Raw genomic sequence first — 17,604 nt, 5'->3', positions numbered from 1 at the left:
AACGTTTACAAGTATACAGCGCTAAAGTTGAATGAAGGTGATTAAAACCTGAACTGTAACGGCGAAATACTCGTTTATGGGGATTCGTTTGCTTGACAGCTTGCTATCCTGTGCGTCGTCGCCAAGTTGCTCAAAAGTATTAAATACATGCCTGTGCTTGAGCAGCTTTATGCCCTTGTACTCGCCAATAAAAGGCTCCACAGCTGTCAACGTGCCAGCATTCCGCTTGCTGGATAATGTTCGCCATGGCAAATGGCGGCCTATTAGGTGGCCTATTATGGTGTATTAGGTGGTCTATCAAACGCCGGTGTATTATCCTGCGACAGGACGTCTCAACCGACAGTGGTTCTGCCACGGCAAAGCAGCATGCCCTCTTTAGGTGTCACGTGGTCCTCAGAAACAAAACATTTCCGAACTTCTAAATGAAGTAGCAATGTTCATACTTGTCAATATTATTGAGCGAAAAGAAAAATGGTTGGCGTACTTGAGGCAAAGCACCGATACATAGGTGGTATTTGCAGTGTTCCTTTAATTGGAACTAGACATTCGCTGGATATTTGTGATAGCCAATAAAAAAAATAAGCGTTGGGAAAATGTTTTCACCCAATAATAGAAAAAGCGCTCACGCATGCGTTTACGCCTCGTGGCGGCATTCCAAGAAGTTCCAACAACGAGAGGTGCCACTAGATTGTGTGCGAGCAGTGGAACACAGGAGAATCGCATTGGCTTGAGAAAACCTCCACGGTGTTTATCGTCTTGAGAAGAGACATTTGCAGTAAAGTGAGCAGATGCATGGCCAATTCTTTTTCTTCTTGCATATGTAGTGAGCTGCAAAACTGCTATTGGCTCCTGTGTGCCATAGGATGGGCCATTTCCTTGGAGGGGTCCCATCATTAGACTGGAACTGCGCAGTAGTCTTCAGTCGCTTCTCAAATGGGCTACGAAGATGAAAGGCTGCTTTCTCTCAATATCGCAATTTTGCCACAAAATTTAAACAAATAAGCAGCACTGACTTCCCAACCACTTTCCTGCCAGGTCTTTATGATGTCACAGGGATCTAATTTGTGCAATCGGTGGTTGCCCACAAAAGTCACTGCCAAGAAACATGACACAATCGTTCTCGTGCCTGGAGTTGTGTTTCAGTGTACTTGTGATGTTGTACGTTGTGAAATTTGGAAGCTTTTCAATGTTTCCGATTTTGTTGTGGGTAAAAAAAAATGTCTTTCATGGTTGGAATGGGACTGGGTGGGTTGTCGGAAAGTTAAGAGTTGTTTCAGATTAAACAAGGCTGCGTTTTGTCTTCGTAACCCCTGTAATGCTCTGCTGCACAACAATGCGTGGCTGCTGGAATTACCGTAAAAACCCACGAATAATACGGACCCGCGTATAATACGAGGTGTAACTCGGGGACACTAAAATCATAAAAAAAGTTTTCATCCGCATATAATGCGAGGTAAAGAGCACAGAAAACATTTATTTGCACCGCAGTTACCGTTCAGTCATTGTCCGTTTTCGCTGGCACTGTCTCCCGACGTCCATTCAGTCATCATCAGGTTCGCTGCAGCTGTCTCCTGAAGCCGCCTTGTCAGAAATGTCTTCCGGCAGAAAGTGATCCTCAGTGCCATCAAGGGCGTTCGAGATGCCGCATTTCTTAAAAGAGCGACTGACGAGCTCCTCTGGGATGCTGTCCTACGCATCCGCGATCCAGCCGCAAAGCACCGCTGGAGAAACTCGCGTCAGCCATTCGGTAGCTGTCACTTACGGGTCTTCTGACCTCATCCACTCTTGGTAGCAGAACCTGATGCAGTCTTTGAAAGGCTTGTTGATGCAAAGTCTAGCGGTTGCAGCTGGGATGTCGTCCCTCCTGGCATGACAATGAGTTCGGTGCGGGGTTCGCGCAACAACTTCTTCACGGAATCGGCCAGCTGGCAGCGAAAGGCGTCCAACACGAGCACTGACCGGAATCCCCAACAGTGCTCCAGGCCGCCGACACCACACAGACTTTATACAGTCAAGCACCAGTTGCTTTCTCCAGAACCCACGAATGCTGCCTTCGGTGACGCCGAACTGCCGTCCTGCGGCGCAATTCCTGATGGTCTCGGCACATAAAATAACTTTTCTTTTAATTGCAGCCGAATGCTGCCTTCGTGCACCTGACATCGTGATAGACTTGCGGTGAACGTGCCGAGATCCTTCGCGTGGTCAAAACAATCAAAATGGCACCGGCTGAGAGAACCAGCATCCAACTAACGCCACCGCAAGATGGCGCACCCTCCGCTGAAACCGAAAGTGCAAATTTTTGGCTGAAAACTTTGGGATCCACATATAATACGAGGCAGAAATTTTACATAGTAAAATTTGGAAAAAAAACCTCGTATTATACGTGGGTTTTTACGGTAGTGGGAATATGAGATACCAGAAAGAAAAAAGAAAAAAATACTTAGCTTTTTGTTTTGGTTAAACATGCCTGTGCCAAGAAAAGCTTCTTTTTTCTTTTTTGTTTTTTTAAGCAGCAGAGTTGTGCAACCCGGCCACAAGTTGTCTAACGCAAACAGAAAACCTCTAGTTAAAAAAGAAAGAAAAGAATGTGTTTCTCTTTGGGAATTGAACCTGGGTCCCTTGCGTAATGAAACTGGCACCCATCCGATTGGGCTACCATCACATTCTGGGGGCATGGCATTATTTCTTTGGGTTGTTCGTAGTGTTGACTTTGGACTTCACGCAAGCATTCATTTGCTCGTTCATTCTGTCACTCGCTCGCATAGGCCTCACTGCTGCAACTGAGCTGCTCTGAGCCACTCTTAACAGCAGTGATGTTTAATTAACTTGAGCTTGGTCCGTTGGTATGGCGCGTGTGGGGTTGTGCCACATGAGGAGCTCGCAAAAAAAAAAAAGTTCACATGCGTTTGTGCCGTAAAGGGTTATGAAGACAAAATACAAGTTTGCTTTATTTGAAAGATTTCAGGTTCTATAGTGCCCCCAGCAGTTGCCCGGAAGAAAACGATGCTTTGTTCACTGCGCAATTAATCAATTCTAGTTGAAATTTTGATTCTCATGCCAAAACGTGTATCAATGATGTTTGCAATGACATCGTGTAAGAGCAGGTGTTTCAGCTAAACTTTGTGTGGAGCGGAGACTTGCTTACTGTTAGTCAACCTAGATGGCGCCACCACACTGCGGCAAGCTGTTTTCTGCCTTTGGTTTGTTTGTGACTGTATTTAAACCTGGCTTGTTTTTGTTCATGGAGAAAATAATCGTTTTGTGAAACCTGGTGCTCGCTCAACAAATATGGTCTCGTAAGACACCGTCGCTTGCGTCAATTGACCAGTGTCGTCTGAAACAACCCCAAAGCCCCGGAGTCCTGTGGAGCTAAACCAAGCATATTGCGTGCAGTACCAACAGCAGTATGCATCCGTACTTTTATGTTTACGTGTGCTTTCGTAACTTCCACTGTTTGCCCCACCATTATTACTGCTTTAAAAAGGATGTGCCCTAAAGTTAGGTGCAAATAGCTCATTCGGCAAGCTTATATAAGTTCTGCCTAATTTGTGTTTGCTCTTCCCGGCCTCCGCCAATTGCAGAGCTGGCTGGTACGACTTCATAGGTTCTGTTGTGGGAAATGAGCTAGTGGGTTTTACCCATGGCCATTCACGTTTTTGCTAAATATATAGCTTATTCGAGCGAAGTGTGCATTAAAAGTGGTGTCAGTATGATTCTAACAAGGCAGCCTTTCAAATGAACCAAACTTGCATTTTGTCTTCATGGCCCCTTTAAATGGGGAGCACAGGATACCTCACACTACGGACCCAGCTGCCTTGGGTTCTAGCACGTGCTTTTGTGGCCCACTTTGGGATAGATGTGAAAGGCTGCGGACAAAATGATCTGGGCCCGCAGTCAAGGACAACTTTCAGCGGCAAGTTCAGAAATCCATGAGAGGTGCAACAGCTGGGTCTTTGACGAAGGGCGAGGGGCCACCAGCTCTGCTGTTTTTCCAGCCTCTCACCAATAGTGCAAGCTGCACCAGTTTTTTTTTTTTTCTTCTTCTTCTTTTCTTCTTGCACTTCTGAAAAATCGACACTTTCTCGGATAAGACTGCACAAGCCAGAATTACACCCGGAGAAATTTTCCAGCTTTTTCTCGCTGCCAAACCACAACTTGTAACTCGTGCATCCTCTGCATAAACACACCAGAAAACAAAATGGAATACAAGTCTGTTTTAACCGAGAAATTGTGTTTTCAGTGCCTCGAGCACTTGTCCGGCAGAAAATGATGCGTTGTTCACCGAGACGTTAAACATTTTAAGCCGAAACTTCAATTCTCCTGCAGCTTCGTGTGTTTCACGACGTCAAGGGGGATGTGCTCAGGGAGGGTGCCGGAAACGAAAGTTAGTATGCTTACCATCGGCCCTCCTAGACAGCGATATGATACTGCTCTGAACCGCTGTCCACAGTTGCTTTGTTTTTGACTGGATTTATAAATGACTTTTTTTTTTTTTTTTTTTGTTATGGTTTATGGCAATCATTTGTGAAAGATTGGATATGCGTGACCAACAGGGTCACGTAAGACAGTGTTGCTTATGCCATTTGGCGAGTGTCGTGGTAGACGAGAGCAACACACTTGTTGGCTGTGCAGCGTCAGCTGGCATAGTGTGCGCTGTACGCACTGTTGCTTCTATGTGTTAGTTGTGTACTAAATTTAAGCACGAACAGATCAAGCAGCAAGCTTATAATGCCTGTTTAATTTGCGTTGGATTTTGTGGGCCTCAGCCAATCGCAATAAGCGGTCCATTAATACGTCACAAAGTAAGTGCTAAAAGTAGCTGGAGATTCGCATGGCCGGTCTCTGTTTTTCTCATCATGCAGCTTATTTGAGTGAAGTGGTGTCGGTGTTATTCAAACGAGGCAATCCTTTGAATGAACCACACTTGCATTTCATCTCCGTGGACCCTTTGAGAACGTCCCAGTGACGACCAGTGTGGCTTCCTTCCTTCCCCCCGCTGCAGGGCTGGTGACCATGCTCCTCCTTCGCCAGTGAGAGGAGGATGCTGGGAGGATGTTGGCTCCCCCCACGTCACCACTGTACAGTGCTCTTCTTCCTGCCCAAGCCTTGCTTTTTAATAATAAACACTGATCGCGCCTTCTTCTTCTTCTTCTCAGTGTCGTTTGCTGTGTAACCCAAAATAGAGCACTGTCACTTTGTGGTGCCCATCTAGGGGTATCCTGCTAAAATGGATACCAGAAAAAACAGTGCGTGGCTCGAAATGGACGCCAACAGAACCAGCCCTCCTCACAATCTGGGGGGCTACTGACGGGTAATAACGCCTGGAAGTTGTGTGTTGTTCTCTTCCTTTACATCCTAGGACGGCAACACAAAGATTTAGGACGCTTATGCTTTGCCTTCAAGTGTGGAATGCTGTGTGTTACTGTACACAGCAATGAGGAAGACTCTAGTGCCTCGCGCACTATAGTCTTCTTAAATGTATGGCAGTGCATTTATCACTCGTACTACGGAGGAGCAGTACAACATAGCACTTAGCCCCTAGCGACAACCACAAGTGGTGAAAACTTCGTTCCTGCTCACGCGATCTTCGGTCGAGGAGGGGGGGGTGGCAAGGGGCCCTTAATGCTGCATGCTCAAAGTGTGCTGCACATGCTTTTCAACTTGAAAATATCAGCACCCATATGTTCCTCTGGCCAGGAACACGAACTGGAGATCAGGCTATCAGGATTTAGAATGGTGAAACCGAATGTGGTTCTTCACCTCTGCAATGGCATGGCCATAGATACCACACTTGTTTTAAGCAGTGGATCGCAAACTTGGGCTAAACTTCTTAAACTTGTGATGTGTGGATTTTAAAATGTGTAAAATTTTCGTGGCCAAAATGTTGGGGCGGGGGGTTCTAACTTACTTGCCTTGTTAGCAGCACAGTAACCCTCTATACAGAAACTTGCAGAGACTTTTTCTCCTAGAGATCTTATTGTGCAGAACGAAGCAACCTGCTGCACGGCATTCCACACTCAGCAACACCGACACACACATGACAAATGGAAGCATAAGAAAGGCAACTGGTTTTCTGGTGGGTGTAGGAATGTTATCTGCAAAGTGCAAAAATCGCACACGTGGCACTGATCAAAAGCTTGAAGATTCTTTACACACAGTAAGTGCAGGTGCATTCACCCAAGCCTTTATTCATTGAAAAGCACTATGCCCCAATGGCAAAAGAACAGTTAATGCACTAGTACTGTTTTTACAACAACTTTGATGCCATAATGAATGTCCCTTCGGATGCCATAAAAGTGGCAGTGGTTTTTGTGTCACACCAATGTCTGTATGAAAGGCTGTGAACACTGGTCTTGCAAGAACTTCAGGCATCAAGATGTCCATTGGCTTGTCTTCACTTGAGGGCAGTCAACATGTCCTTCAGTTGGGATAGGTTCCAAGTGCAACAACAAGTCTCAGAGGCTGGCACGTAGCAGAGCGGTCTGTCGTTTGCAGCACTTGTGTCGGTGAGAAACTTGGTGAACCCTTCCACCTACAGTACATCTTGAAAGTGAAGAGTGGGCCCCTAGGGATTCATTGAATGCATGCTATTTGCCTCTTGCTGGACTGCACACAGACGGGGGAGTTCTATAACACTGGCACGAGGTGAGAAACCAAGACAGTGAGATTGCTTTCGCACTCTGGCCTGATCCTTGCGAGGGTCCATCACAGTCAGCTGCTCCCTGCTCAGATGTGGTGGCCCCTCTTGGCACAAACGCACCTCGTGGCGTTCCACTCCATTCGGGATCACCTAATCGACATATTCTGCAAAGGAGTGCAGGCGACTGTCACAAATTTAGCAAGCACATCAACAGACCCATTAGGAGCTGCTTGGAGCTGTTCTGCAATACTACAGAAAAGAACTGCACACATACACTGTTCCTTAGAGTCAAGATCGAATAGAAAAAATTGAAAAGAGGTCAAAATTACTGTGAAGGGCAAATTTCTAGTTGCACCAATGGGAAACAAACTCCTGCCCAATACCTTTATCCAAATGGCACGCGTGCTTTAAAACTGGACCACATCGTACTGGTAAGAATAAGCATCACCCACGATTCCTCCCGCATTACCCACAGCAAATATAAGTGCAGAAAAAGCAGGTGCAGCATCGGTGCTCGAACACCAGGGGTTTTGCCTGTCGGGGGCACCCTCAGAAATTTTCTGAACTGCATCCCCCCCCCCCCCCCTTTTTTTGTATTTGGACACGCCATTTCTACGCCTCATCGATACAGTATTACAATACAAGAATGAAAATGAGAAGAGTGGAAGTTAGTTCACAACGTGTTTTCCCGAGTCATGCGTGCACTCTTATTTTTATGCAGATACTGCACTGAATGAAACAACTACCTAACCCTTCAGCTTTATGAAAGGGGTCATGAAGACAGTGTGCGAGTCTTGTTCTCTAAAAAGACTGCTTTGCCCCGATACTTGAATGCTAATGTGCAGTTGACATGCTGACAAGCATGTTTTAGTGCTGACCAACGTTACTGCACTCCTGCCCATATTACATCAATGTAGTGCAAAACGTCGTGTTTTTTTTTTTCGACTAAAAACCTACTTTCATGGCTGGAATGCCACTGAGTCAGTCCACAAAGGCTCGTTCAAAATTACACAAAGTTATATTTTCTCTTCAAGGCCCCTCTTGGGTGCTTAGGTGTTTTCGGAGTTTTTTAAAAGTTCTGGGCAGTGTTTTAGCAGCACACGAAAAAAAAAAAAAAAGATAAACGTAACATTTTTTGCTTAGTTTTTTTTTTCACATGCATTTCATTTCTTTACAAATGCCAGGATTCACAACAGCTTCATGTCCCTGAACATTACTGCACATTTAATGAGCTGACAATTGCCAGCGGTTGTCGACACCTGCACCGTATAGAAGTCAAACAAACCCAAATGAAAGAAAACTGAATGCAATTTAAATGATGAGCACAAGTATGCACTGTGGTTGCTTCAATCAATCAAGGCTCGAACTTAATTTGCACCGGACAACACACCTACGGCCCTTTTCTGCAGTTCCAGGCAATGCTAGAAAACCCAATTAGAGAATGCCAACCCCCGTGGCATATCTCCTATTATCCACATAGCTGCTGCAGCAGTTTAAAAAAAAACAGGAAACAGTACAAGCGGAGTTATGCGAAATATTCGCAGCTCTCCTTGTCGCTTTGCTTTGCATTTAGTGGACATTGTGTTAAGACATAGTGCATAAAAAAGTATATACCGAATAAAAAAGTTGATCCTAAAGCTGTCCAGATGCGAAACATAGACAACTGTTTGACTGCATATCCTAGGAAGAAAACTTGCAAGTCTGTGCAGTGCAGCAGTCGAGTTCAAATAGCGGATGTAACATGCAAAAAAAAAAAAAATCAAGGTCATTTTACTCAGAAAACTTCGATGACCAGCACATCTGTAAAGCCATTGTCACTTGGTAATGATAGTCACAACGTTTTTGTCAATCAGCACTGGCGTTGCGGAGGAAGTGGACGGTGAGGCAGCGTAAGCTTCACGAATGGCTTGCAATACAAAAATATTTATTTTATTTTATTTAAAATACCTTTTCAGGGCATTGGGTAAGGGGGGTAATAAACTGAGGTGTTACAGATCGTACAGAATAAATTCACGAGTTACAAAACATAGCAGAACAACTAATGGCGATGAGGTTTTCAATACAAGTTTAAGTCAGAAGATGACAACAAGATGTCAACAAATTAGTAATAATAGTGCTTTGATGGTATTAGCTTATAAATTTTTGTACAGCATGGCGGGTGAGGGGAAGAGGCATGAGTCCACTAAATATGCATATCAAAACAACTATTAGACAATGGAGATGGTCTTAACTGAACCATGGTGGCCAAGAAAGCCATCGTCCACCTCAGAAAGGTGCAACGATAAGCAATTGTGGACTTCCCTGCAGCAAAGCTTGTCTCAAAGACGAGTTGGTGGTTCGCGAGTGCAATAAGGCAATAAGGTAGGCATCTGATTGATTTTATTAATTGATTAATTCATTCATTATGAGGTCTAACACGCTGACGCTGCACAGGCGATGATGCGCGCCGTAGTGGAGGGCTCCGGATTAATTTTGACCATCTGAGGATCTCTTACATGCGTCGAAATCTCAAACACACGTGTTTTTTCGCTTTTTGCCTTCACCTAAGATAGGCAGCTAGCTTTTCCAAGTTTTTTCTTTTTTTTTACATGCAGTGAGAAATGGGGTAGTCTTATTACGGACCGCCTCAGGGCAAGATGTCATTTTGTCCACTTTGGCGAGTACACTTCGGCCAGTACAACACTTCTAACGCATATTTGTGGTAAATGTCCGCTACGGAGGTTACAATGGACGAGCCATGGCGCGCGCCCCTTTGATTTACGAGCTTTCACTGCCGCATTAAAAATCTGCTATCTATTTCTACAAGCACGGATTACGTAAAAGTAGACAGAAGGTAATAGCCTAAACAAAGCAGGCCCGGGCATACTGAAACTTAAGGGCACACTTTCAGCCCACGGTAAGTACGCCTAAATGACGTTGCAGCGCTCACTCTCATTGACTGAACACGCACCTCTGCAATTTCTTCAGGAGTCTGTCTGCCTTGCATCTCGTGGCCCGGCTGGCCCAGCAGGCGAGAAATGGTTGACAAGGTCACGCCCGGCTTGGCTTTGCCTGAACGGCAACCGTTGCGACACTGGGGCCGCCAGTCTGGGTCTTGACTGAAGCCCAATCCTTCAACATCCGGTTAACCTGCGTGGCTGCAAACGTTCACAACACAGCTACAGTTGAGATTCACTGTAAGAGGCATGGTTGTATGAGACAGTATTCATCCACATGGTTGGCTGCCCTATCTTTCACATTAAAATTGACCTCTTTTATAACAGACATCGGAATGTAGAAGGTAGTTGGTTATAAGGGACTGAACTTTGGTAAACAATCTCGCTTGTAACAGACATTTTAACTTTAGATGCGTTCCTACCAGTAGCTAACTGCAGTTGCATCCATTCTGGAAATGCAGGGGGATGACAGGTGCCCGCAGCCGCTATTTATTACAACTTCAGCCAACACACAGTGATTTTTCAGTCAGCTATGAAACGACGACAAGAAGCCCTGCCAATGGAAATGCAATTAACAGAAGTGGTTGAAGCTTACTGCCATGCATTGGAGAGTGACCGCACATGCGGGCTCTCCAATTTGCCTAGCTCCCGATAAAGAAGCATCGCAGATGTTGAGTCCTGCAAGCGTGATGAATAGACAGAGCACACAGCGGAAGAAGCTATTCGCTCTAGCGCTCTAGCTCGACATCAACAATTCACCTTCCGTAAACAGTGAAAAAGAAGAGAAAGCCTGTAGAATCTGTTGTAAAAAACAGTGTAAATACAGTCATGACGAAAAAAAGTATCAGAACTATTTCATATATTCTCGGGGGCAAACAAGAATTAGAATAAATCTTTTGCAACATTCTATAGCATTCTATTTAGCTTATTTCAGTCGTACAGTGCCCGCATTGAACTAGGGGCTGATCAGTTAGTGAAAACATGTTTCCTTGCTTATAAGATACCTCTCATATAAGAGGCAGGAACTGCTCCCCTGTACATGTCTTTTATAAAGGGGTTCAAGGGGTTCAACTGTATTCAGCTTCTGGACATAAGAAAGGTGCGCTGATGAGCCTACTTTACTAAACTCATTGCAAAGGAACGAGTGAAAAATGGCAGGATTCTACAGTCCAAGGCGGCTTCAGCATTACTGGAAAGAAGAATTTCCTCAGAAATTTACGTAATGGCCACAAGTGGCAGCACCGCTATTCCCTCGCACTCTAACTGACCAGTTATTCAACGAGCAATTCAGGTACAAAGAGCCCCAAGTTTGAAGCCGACTTATAGTCGAGCCTGTTTGGTACTCCTGGCCACACGGTTTCTCCGTTGGTGCTTTCTTAGCCTTCTTACCGATGGACTGCTGCCGTGGCGTTGCCTGCACGTGCACAGTTTGGCTTGCACAAGAGCGAGCACGTTTCCGCGCTGGGCCCTGGGGAAAAAAAAGAGAACACAAGCTACCTAAGTACGTCCTGGGCACCACATCAAAGGCATAGAGTTTCATACAAATAACTAGAGGGGAAACTGGCGCTAGTGTCAACGCGAACATGGCAGCGGCGCTTCCGCTTCAATGGGAATGATGGGTAGTTCTGGAACCGGATTGCGTAGGATCAAAATGGGCCTATGGCTGCGCAAATTGTGTTTTTGGACAAAAAAAACTATTATTGCCCGGTTCTGTTTACAAATTACATGGTGAACAAGAAAGCTAGTGACGAAAAACTGGTTTTGTACGAAATAAAACGGCGCGTTTAAATAAAAAACAGACGCGGAATCGAGGAGGTTTGTGGAGCAGGTTTGCCATTTGCCGCCAACTACAGCAGGTCACGGACTTCTTTAAAAAACTATTTGTAAAAGTTTCGGCGCTGGTGGTTTGTAATAGGAGGAGGAGGAGGAGGAATAAATGTTTATTCCACAAGCGCTGGTGCTGCTGTTAGGGCACCCGCCCGGTGGGGGGCGTCCCTAGTCCGGGATGCCCTGGGCTTGGCTGGCAGTCCAGGCCCTCTTCACCAGTATACGCTGGGTCCCAGGGTCTGGACTTTTCAGGCACGCCACCCACTGCTCGTAAGAGGGGGAAGGGTTGGGGGGTAGGCCTGGGGTTTGTCCGCACTCCCATACTTGGTGGTAAAGCGTGCCCGGCAAGGGACAGAAATTGCAGGTGGCCGGGTATATGGTGGGGTAGATCGCGTGAAGGAGGGTGCGATGGGGATAGGAGTTCGTTTGTATCCTTCTCAGGCTGGTGGCTTCTTGTCTCGATAACTGGGGATGTGGAGCCGGGAATAATGTTCTGCTTTGGCGATAGTGGGCCAGAATGTCTCCATATTTGACAAGAGGTTCTGTTTTGGGAGCGGCAGGCGATGTTTGTCCCTCGTAGATAATGGCCCGGTGTACGTGCGCGCGGGCAGCGGCATGGGCTGCCTCATTACCAGCGAGGGATGTGTGTCCGGGTACCCAGACGATTTCTATTTCAGGTAGCTGACCCTTGGTTTCGAGGATGCGGAGGGCTGTTTTGGAGATGTGTCCCCGTAGATAGCTGCGGCACGCTGCTTGCGAATCCGTAAGCACTGTGATTGCGTCCTCGCTAGTCGTTGCGGCCAGAGCAATAGCCACTTCCTCTGCGCTTTCCGTCTGCGTTGTACGGACGGTGAGGCAGGTCACTTCTTGCCCTGTTGAATTGGTGACGCATACCGCGTGCGCTGGTCGCTGCAGATAAGGAGACGCGTCAGTGTACCTTGTGGTCGGATTTCGCCCATACTTTATGTCCATGGCCCTGGCTCGTGCGATTCTGCGAGCTTGATTGTAAATTGGGTGCATGTGGCGTGGTAGTGGCCTTACCCTGATGTTCTGTCGAATAAGTAGGGGAATCCTAACCTTGTGGTCTTGTATTGGCGGCGTTTTATAGTGCAATCTTCTTAGGGTCGCACGTCCTGTTGGCGTTTTGTGCTCATAAAAAAAAAAGAAACCGATTACCTTTGGAGAAGTTGTTCTTGCCTGAATTAGTGACATTCATCAAGCTGCGTTCCTGTCAGCCGTAGGAGCCGGCGTTCGCACGAAAGGTGTGGCTGTTCCAAGCGATTCGCAACCATCGTCAGCATTGCTCTGCGGAATGAGCAGTGCCGCAACTCCTAATTCGCAGACAACTTCACCGCACAGGGCGCCGTCATTTGTGTTTTCGTACTCGCTGTGAGGCAATGAATTGATAACCCACCCAATTTGCAACTCTGGTTATAAAAACATTCCACTCAGGGCGGCGTCAGTGCACATGAGGCATGCAGTTCAAGGAGAAACGTATTTTTGATCGCTTCTCCCAACATCTCGTGTAGGCAAATGCGTTCATGTAAATCCATAACGAAAACGAAACTGCCTGCAATCGATAGCATCTTCCGCAGGCCATTGAGCGCCAATCCGAATCCAGAACTACCCATCACGCCATGGAGGAATTTTCTTCCTCCATGCATCACGCCCATTGAGGCGTACGATCGCAGCGCCAGATTCCTCTTTAGTTGTTACTGTATGAAACTCTATGATCAAAGGTGCCCGAAGTTGTTCATAGAGGGGGCGATGAACAGAGTCACAGGAGCCACTCTTACCTCATCAGTGGATGGTGTTGCCGCACCCTTGCTTGCTCCAGCCCCCTGCATCGCTTGCACCTGCAAAGCAATATAGCAAAGTAAACAGCAATGTTTTCCTACGATGGCGAAGTTTGTGAAGCATGAATATTTTTACAAACAGCGGGAACATCACAGTACTATTGCTGCGAAGTTCGTGACAGTTTTCTTTTGCTTGTTTCTATTACCGCTGCCGTCGTGCTGCACGTTCACGCGTTTCGGAGAAGAAATTTTTGCTGCCTTCGGACAGCTCTCTCATGCACTTGCGTTGAGGAGAAGTATCGTATTTATTCGAATATAAGGCGAGGTTTTTTTTTCCAAAATGCGTAGTCTCAAAGTCATACCACCCCGCCTTATATTCGAAGCTCAGTACACAGGCGATTTTTTTTACTCTCCCAACTGCACCCTCGCCTTATGATCGTGACCGCCTTATGATCGAATAAATATAAATACGCATTGCCCTTACATCATGGGCTTTGTCGATGGCGACACCTTCAGTTAATTTGCACTGCCTATGTGCTATCGTATTTCAACTGCCCCGTCAAATCCCTTCCCGCACGAAATGAGCACAGCCAATCAAAGTTAGTGCTAAGCCTGCCCGAGTGCACTTCGCGTTGCTGCTGAAAGTCAGTTCGGATGCGCTATTGAACAGTGCAACCAACGTGTTTCGTAATCACGAATTACCCGCCGCTTTCTAGTCCTCATTTTCAAGGAGAACACAAAAACGCTGGTATTAAGCCACCATTTGCAAAGTCCGCAAAGGTAATAGAAAGGTTGACAACCGTGCACGACGCATGGGACCCTGCCAGAATGTCTGGTACAATGAAAAGAATCGCGGGCCAGCATGCAGCGCATAAGTGTATTCTTGGCGCATTGGCATTCTGGCCAACGGAGATGAAACCGTTTGGGGGTGGAGGTATACAGCTTTCCTGTAAAAGTCTCTTGTCTTTTAAGCTCTGCAGCGTGAGGCGTAAACAAGTTTTCCGGTGTTTGAGTACTGTGACCACATGGGACGATGATTACAACGACAACACGAGACGCCAACCGCCCCAGCTTCTAAGGGGCTTCACCCCAAACAAAAAGGGCGAGTACCCGCCACCACTGCTCAGCTGAGAGCTAGACGCTTGAATAAAAACACCAGCCGGCCTTTCGCTCTCCTGGTGAGAGACCTGCATTCACAGTAATACACAAGGAGACAAACTGGTTGGCACCTCTAAGCGAGCACAGCCATTTTTCTCATGCACTGACTTCGTGAACGCGCAAATAAACTTCAAAATTACAGCTACCTACAGTCAAAACAGCAGAGATTTTGTCCTATCCCCTCAGCCCCTTTCAACCCACGATCCCAGAGCCCTGTCCTCCACAGTGGATGACACCGCAAGAAAAGTGGAACAATGTCTTACACCAGCTATTACTACAGCACTGAATGCACTGCCCCCCACCATACGTTTACTACACTCTGTGTAGCCAAAGTGATGACGAAAATTGGGGGACATATGTAGTTTTTCCTTTTGACAATAGAAAGAAATTCTGTTTTTGTGTAAAACAACTACTATTCTGGAATTTACTCAGAATCTTCTAATTCTAATTCAGAATCTTCTTATTTTGTAAGCTGACACAAAATTACAAGATTCCGACACTGACACTGAAAAAAATGACATTGACGAAACTGAACGTGACACCAGTGAACTGGGCACACACATCACGGATTGCGATTGGACTGACACCACCTTTCTCTGTTGGAGCAGAAGTTATGATCATTTGAATCGCAGGCTTCTTGAAACACAAAAGGCAGTTTTCTTTTTGGTGTCCACTTCCAAGCCTGAAACTCAAGTAAATACAACTTTTGTTCCAACAAAGATGGAAAGATAATGTCTTAGCGCAATCCTTGACTTGTGCCCAGTTCAATGGTAGTATCATGTTCAGCTTCGTCAATGTCACAATTTAGTGCTAACAAAAGCGGTCACAAAACTAAATTGAGAAATTTGAACGAGTTCGAAAAATGCAGAATTTGCGATTACAACCAGAATTAAAAACTACATCCGTCCACTAATTCTCGTCATAATAACGGTGATGATAATATTCCTAAGGCAAAAGTCTGAAGTGCCCCTCTCCGCAAAAAGAAACAAGAAAAAAATGCCGTTGTCCGGACAAGAAAATGGCGCCGCTGTACACAAATAAAAATTGCGTGATCCGACAGGATTTGAAACCAAGGTCAGGCTTATTACGTGCCACCAGCAACAAAAAAAAAAACAGTTGTTGTTGTCGTTACTTTCTTGGGGGATTAGCACTTGGGGGATTGACCAAAAATTTGGAGCTTTAAGGAGGTGATGCACCTGCTTCACAAAATTCACAAGACAATGATTCGGAAACATACCGTAAAATCCCGAGCAAGCGCCCCCCCTGTGGTAACAGATAATTTGAGGAATTTTTGAGGGGGGCCCTTGCTCGGTCGTCGACCGAAATTCAAAATGGCGGCGTATTATCCCGAGCTAGCGTCCCCCCCTCCCCCAATACCTATCCCGCGAAAGTTTTTACAGTAGCGGACCGGAACTCAATATGGACGCAATATGGACGCAAATAGTTGCGTGCACGTTTCTGCCGGTTTGTCGATGCCATTCTACAACCTCAACCTTTTTTTTCACTGTGTACGAATGCATCCTTCTCGCTTACGTCTCGCACACGTGGGACGGTCCACACGTTTTTCGATAATGGCAAATGGCGACTGTCAGCAGCTATGCTGGCTCCGGCTGGCTCACGTTTCCGCCAGCTTCGGCTTCGGCCGTGTGCTGGCTACGCATGGGGAAGGGATACTGCACGTGACATACGTAAGCCCAAACAGTTTATTTTTCCAAAAAATTGCATCATTCTATAATTTAACATGCAAATATTTAGCAAAAAAAGAAAAGAAAATACTGAACAACTAGGTAAGAGGTTTTGTGAAAATGGGTGAAGCGCCGGACAAGGTTAAAAAAAGGCAGGGGGCGCTTGCTCGGGATTTGGCGCAAATTTCAAATCAATCGAGAATGGAGGGGGGGCGCTTGTCCGGGTAGGGGCGCTTGCTCGGGATTTTACGGTAAAAGTTGCAAGACAGCACATGCCTCGCACCTATTTTACTTGCGTGACGGCGCACCAGCCCCAGAGAACCCTTATTTTTTAAGGGAAGCTGCGCCGTGCGCCAGTCGGCTCGCCGAATTATTTCCTGCTACCAGACGAAGAAGCGAAAGCAAGGAAACACAAACATTGTGTAGCAGAAAAGAAGCTGCCAAAGGTAACTCATGCCAGAAAAAAGAAAAAAAGGAAAATAAAAGATGCAAATAAATGTAGCAGTAAATAAATTGTTAATAAGTATTATCAGGCTTTCGCCTTCCAAGCACGTAAGCCGACCCAAGGGCCTCGGGAAGTTATTTATTCTACCAGCTTCCTCCCTCACAAAAGAAAAGAGAAAAGGGAGAAAGAAAGCACTGACGATTACTATAATCCCTAATGCAAAGTTTGTGTGTGTGCACAGCATGAACTGCAGTCTTCTCGGCCACGGCACATATCTGCTGCGTCTCGGGAAGTGATCGCGTGATCAGGGGACACACGGCGGCAGGCACTACCCTGCAATTATCTCGCAGCGTTTGGCTGCCGCCAAGCATGTTTTTGAAAACCGTGTTTGAACCTCCCGCACAAATGGCACGCAGTTCAGATGAGCAACGAACGCAGGAGGAGTGACTGGCAAAAGTGTGAGGGGGAGGCAGTGAGAGAGGATGCCATAGCAGCAGTGCGCGCCTTCCTCCCCCTCCCACTTTCACCACACGCTCTCATGAGTGTCTAGTGTTGCGGGCTCAGCATACTGCCCTCCCACCTCACACTTTTGCCACACTTTCCTCCACCACTTTCTTTCTGTGTTCACTCGCTCAGTTACAACGCCATTTCTAAAAAGTCCTTTGCTTACCTCTCTTTTGGGCAGGAATAGGGTCGGCAAGGCGTTCCACTTCAGGTGATGCTTTGCGAAGCCCGTGCCCGTGCCCTCCACCAACGACGGGTTGTGCTTGTACGCACTGGGCGCAAAGTGCTGGCCGCAAACGCGAGCGTTTTCACACACAGACGACTCCGAGCATCCGATCAGTGTCAGCCAGGCAGCTCGCACGCTCAGCCTTTGGGGCAGGGCATGCCACACTTTCACGTCGTGCCAGTAGGCCGCTTCGCACCCGACGACACAGCATTTGTAGGCCACTCCTGTCGACACAAAGCAACGCTGTCAAGAAAGGCTTGGAAGCTACCACTAGGAAAAAGCACCGACTAAAATGGCACCATTGCCGTGACATCGCCACGCAGCCACACGTCAGAGAATGGCTTCCCCCATTACATTGATCGGCACAGCAAGAAAATAGATGTACAC

The 17,604-nt window shown here is 46.5% G+C and overlaps 2 protein-coding genes across 5 annotated transcripts in view; one reads left to right on the top strand and one right to left on the bottom strand.

The window, feature by feature from the left end:
• LOC144150983 (uncharacterized) overlaps positions 1-5,142 on the top strand; it is a 34,060-nt gene extending 28,918 nt beyond the window's left edge. For all 3 annotated transcript variants that reach the window (XM_077682286.1, XM_077682284.1, XM_077682285.1), the window contains one exon: positions 5,003-5,142. In XM_077682286.1, the coding sequence (XP_077538412.1) occupies positions 5,003-5,034 (32 nt within the window). In that variant the 3' untranslated portion in view covers positions 5,035-5,142. The remainder of the gene's footprint in view (positions 1-5,002) is intronic.
• Positions 5,143-6,785: 1,643 nt separating this feature from the next.
• LOC144150981 (uncharacterized) overlaps positions 6,786-17,604 on the bottom strand; it is a 32,054-nt gene continuing 21,235 nt past the window's right edge. Inside the window, exons 15-19 of one of the 2 annotated variants that reach the window (XM_077682282.1) lie at positions 17,158-17,441; positions 13,200-13,259; positions 10,966-11,044; positions 9,591-9,777; positions 6,786-6,804 (exon numbers count right to left, since the gene is read on the bottom strand). In XM_077682282.1, the coding sequence (XP_077538408.1) occupies positions 9,671-9,777; positions 10,966-11,044; positions 13,200-13,259; positions 17,158-17,441 (530 nt within the window). In that variant the 3' untranslated portion in view covers positions 6,786-6,804; positions 9,591-9,670. Of the gene's footprint in view, positions 6,805-9,590; positions 9,778-10,965; positions 11,045-13,199; positions 13,260-14,207; positions 14,387-17,157; positions 17,442-17,604 lie in introns of those variants that run through there. The other variant, XM_077682283.1, reaches the window with a different exon arrangement.

The sequence above is a fragment of the Haemaphysalis longicornis genome, unplaced genomic scaffold (assembly GCF_048455015.1).
Source record: "Haemaphysalis longicornis isolate Haplotype H1 unplaced genomic scaffold, Haemaphysalis longicornis Haplotype H1 scaffold_88, whole genome shotgun sequence".
In the NCBI taxonomy this organism is placed as follows: Eukaryota; Metazoa; Arthropoda; class Arachnida; order Ixodida; family Ixodidae; genus Haemaphysalis; species Haemaphysalis longicornis.
Note: the sequence above shows the minus strand (reverse complement) of the source record. Positions and strands in the feature narration are given on the sequence as shown.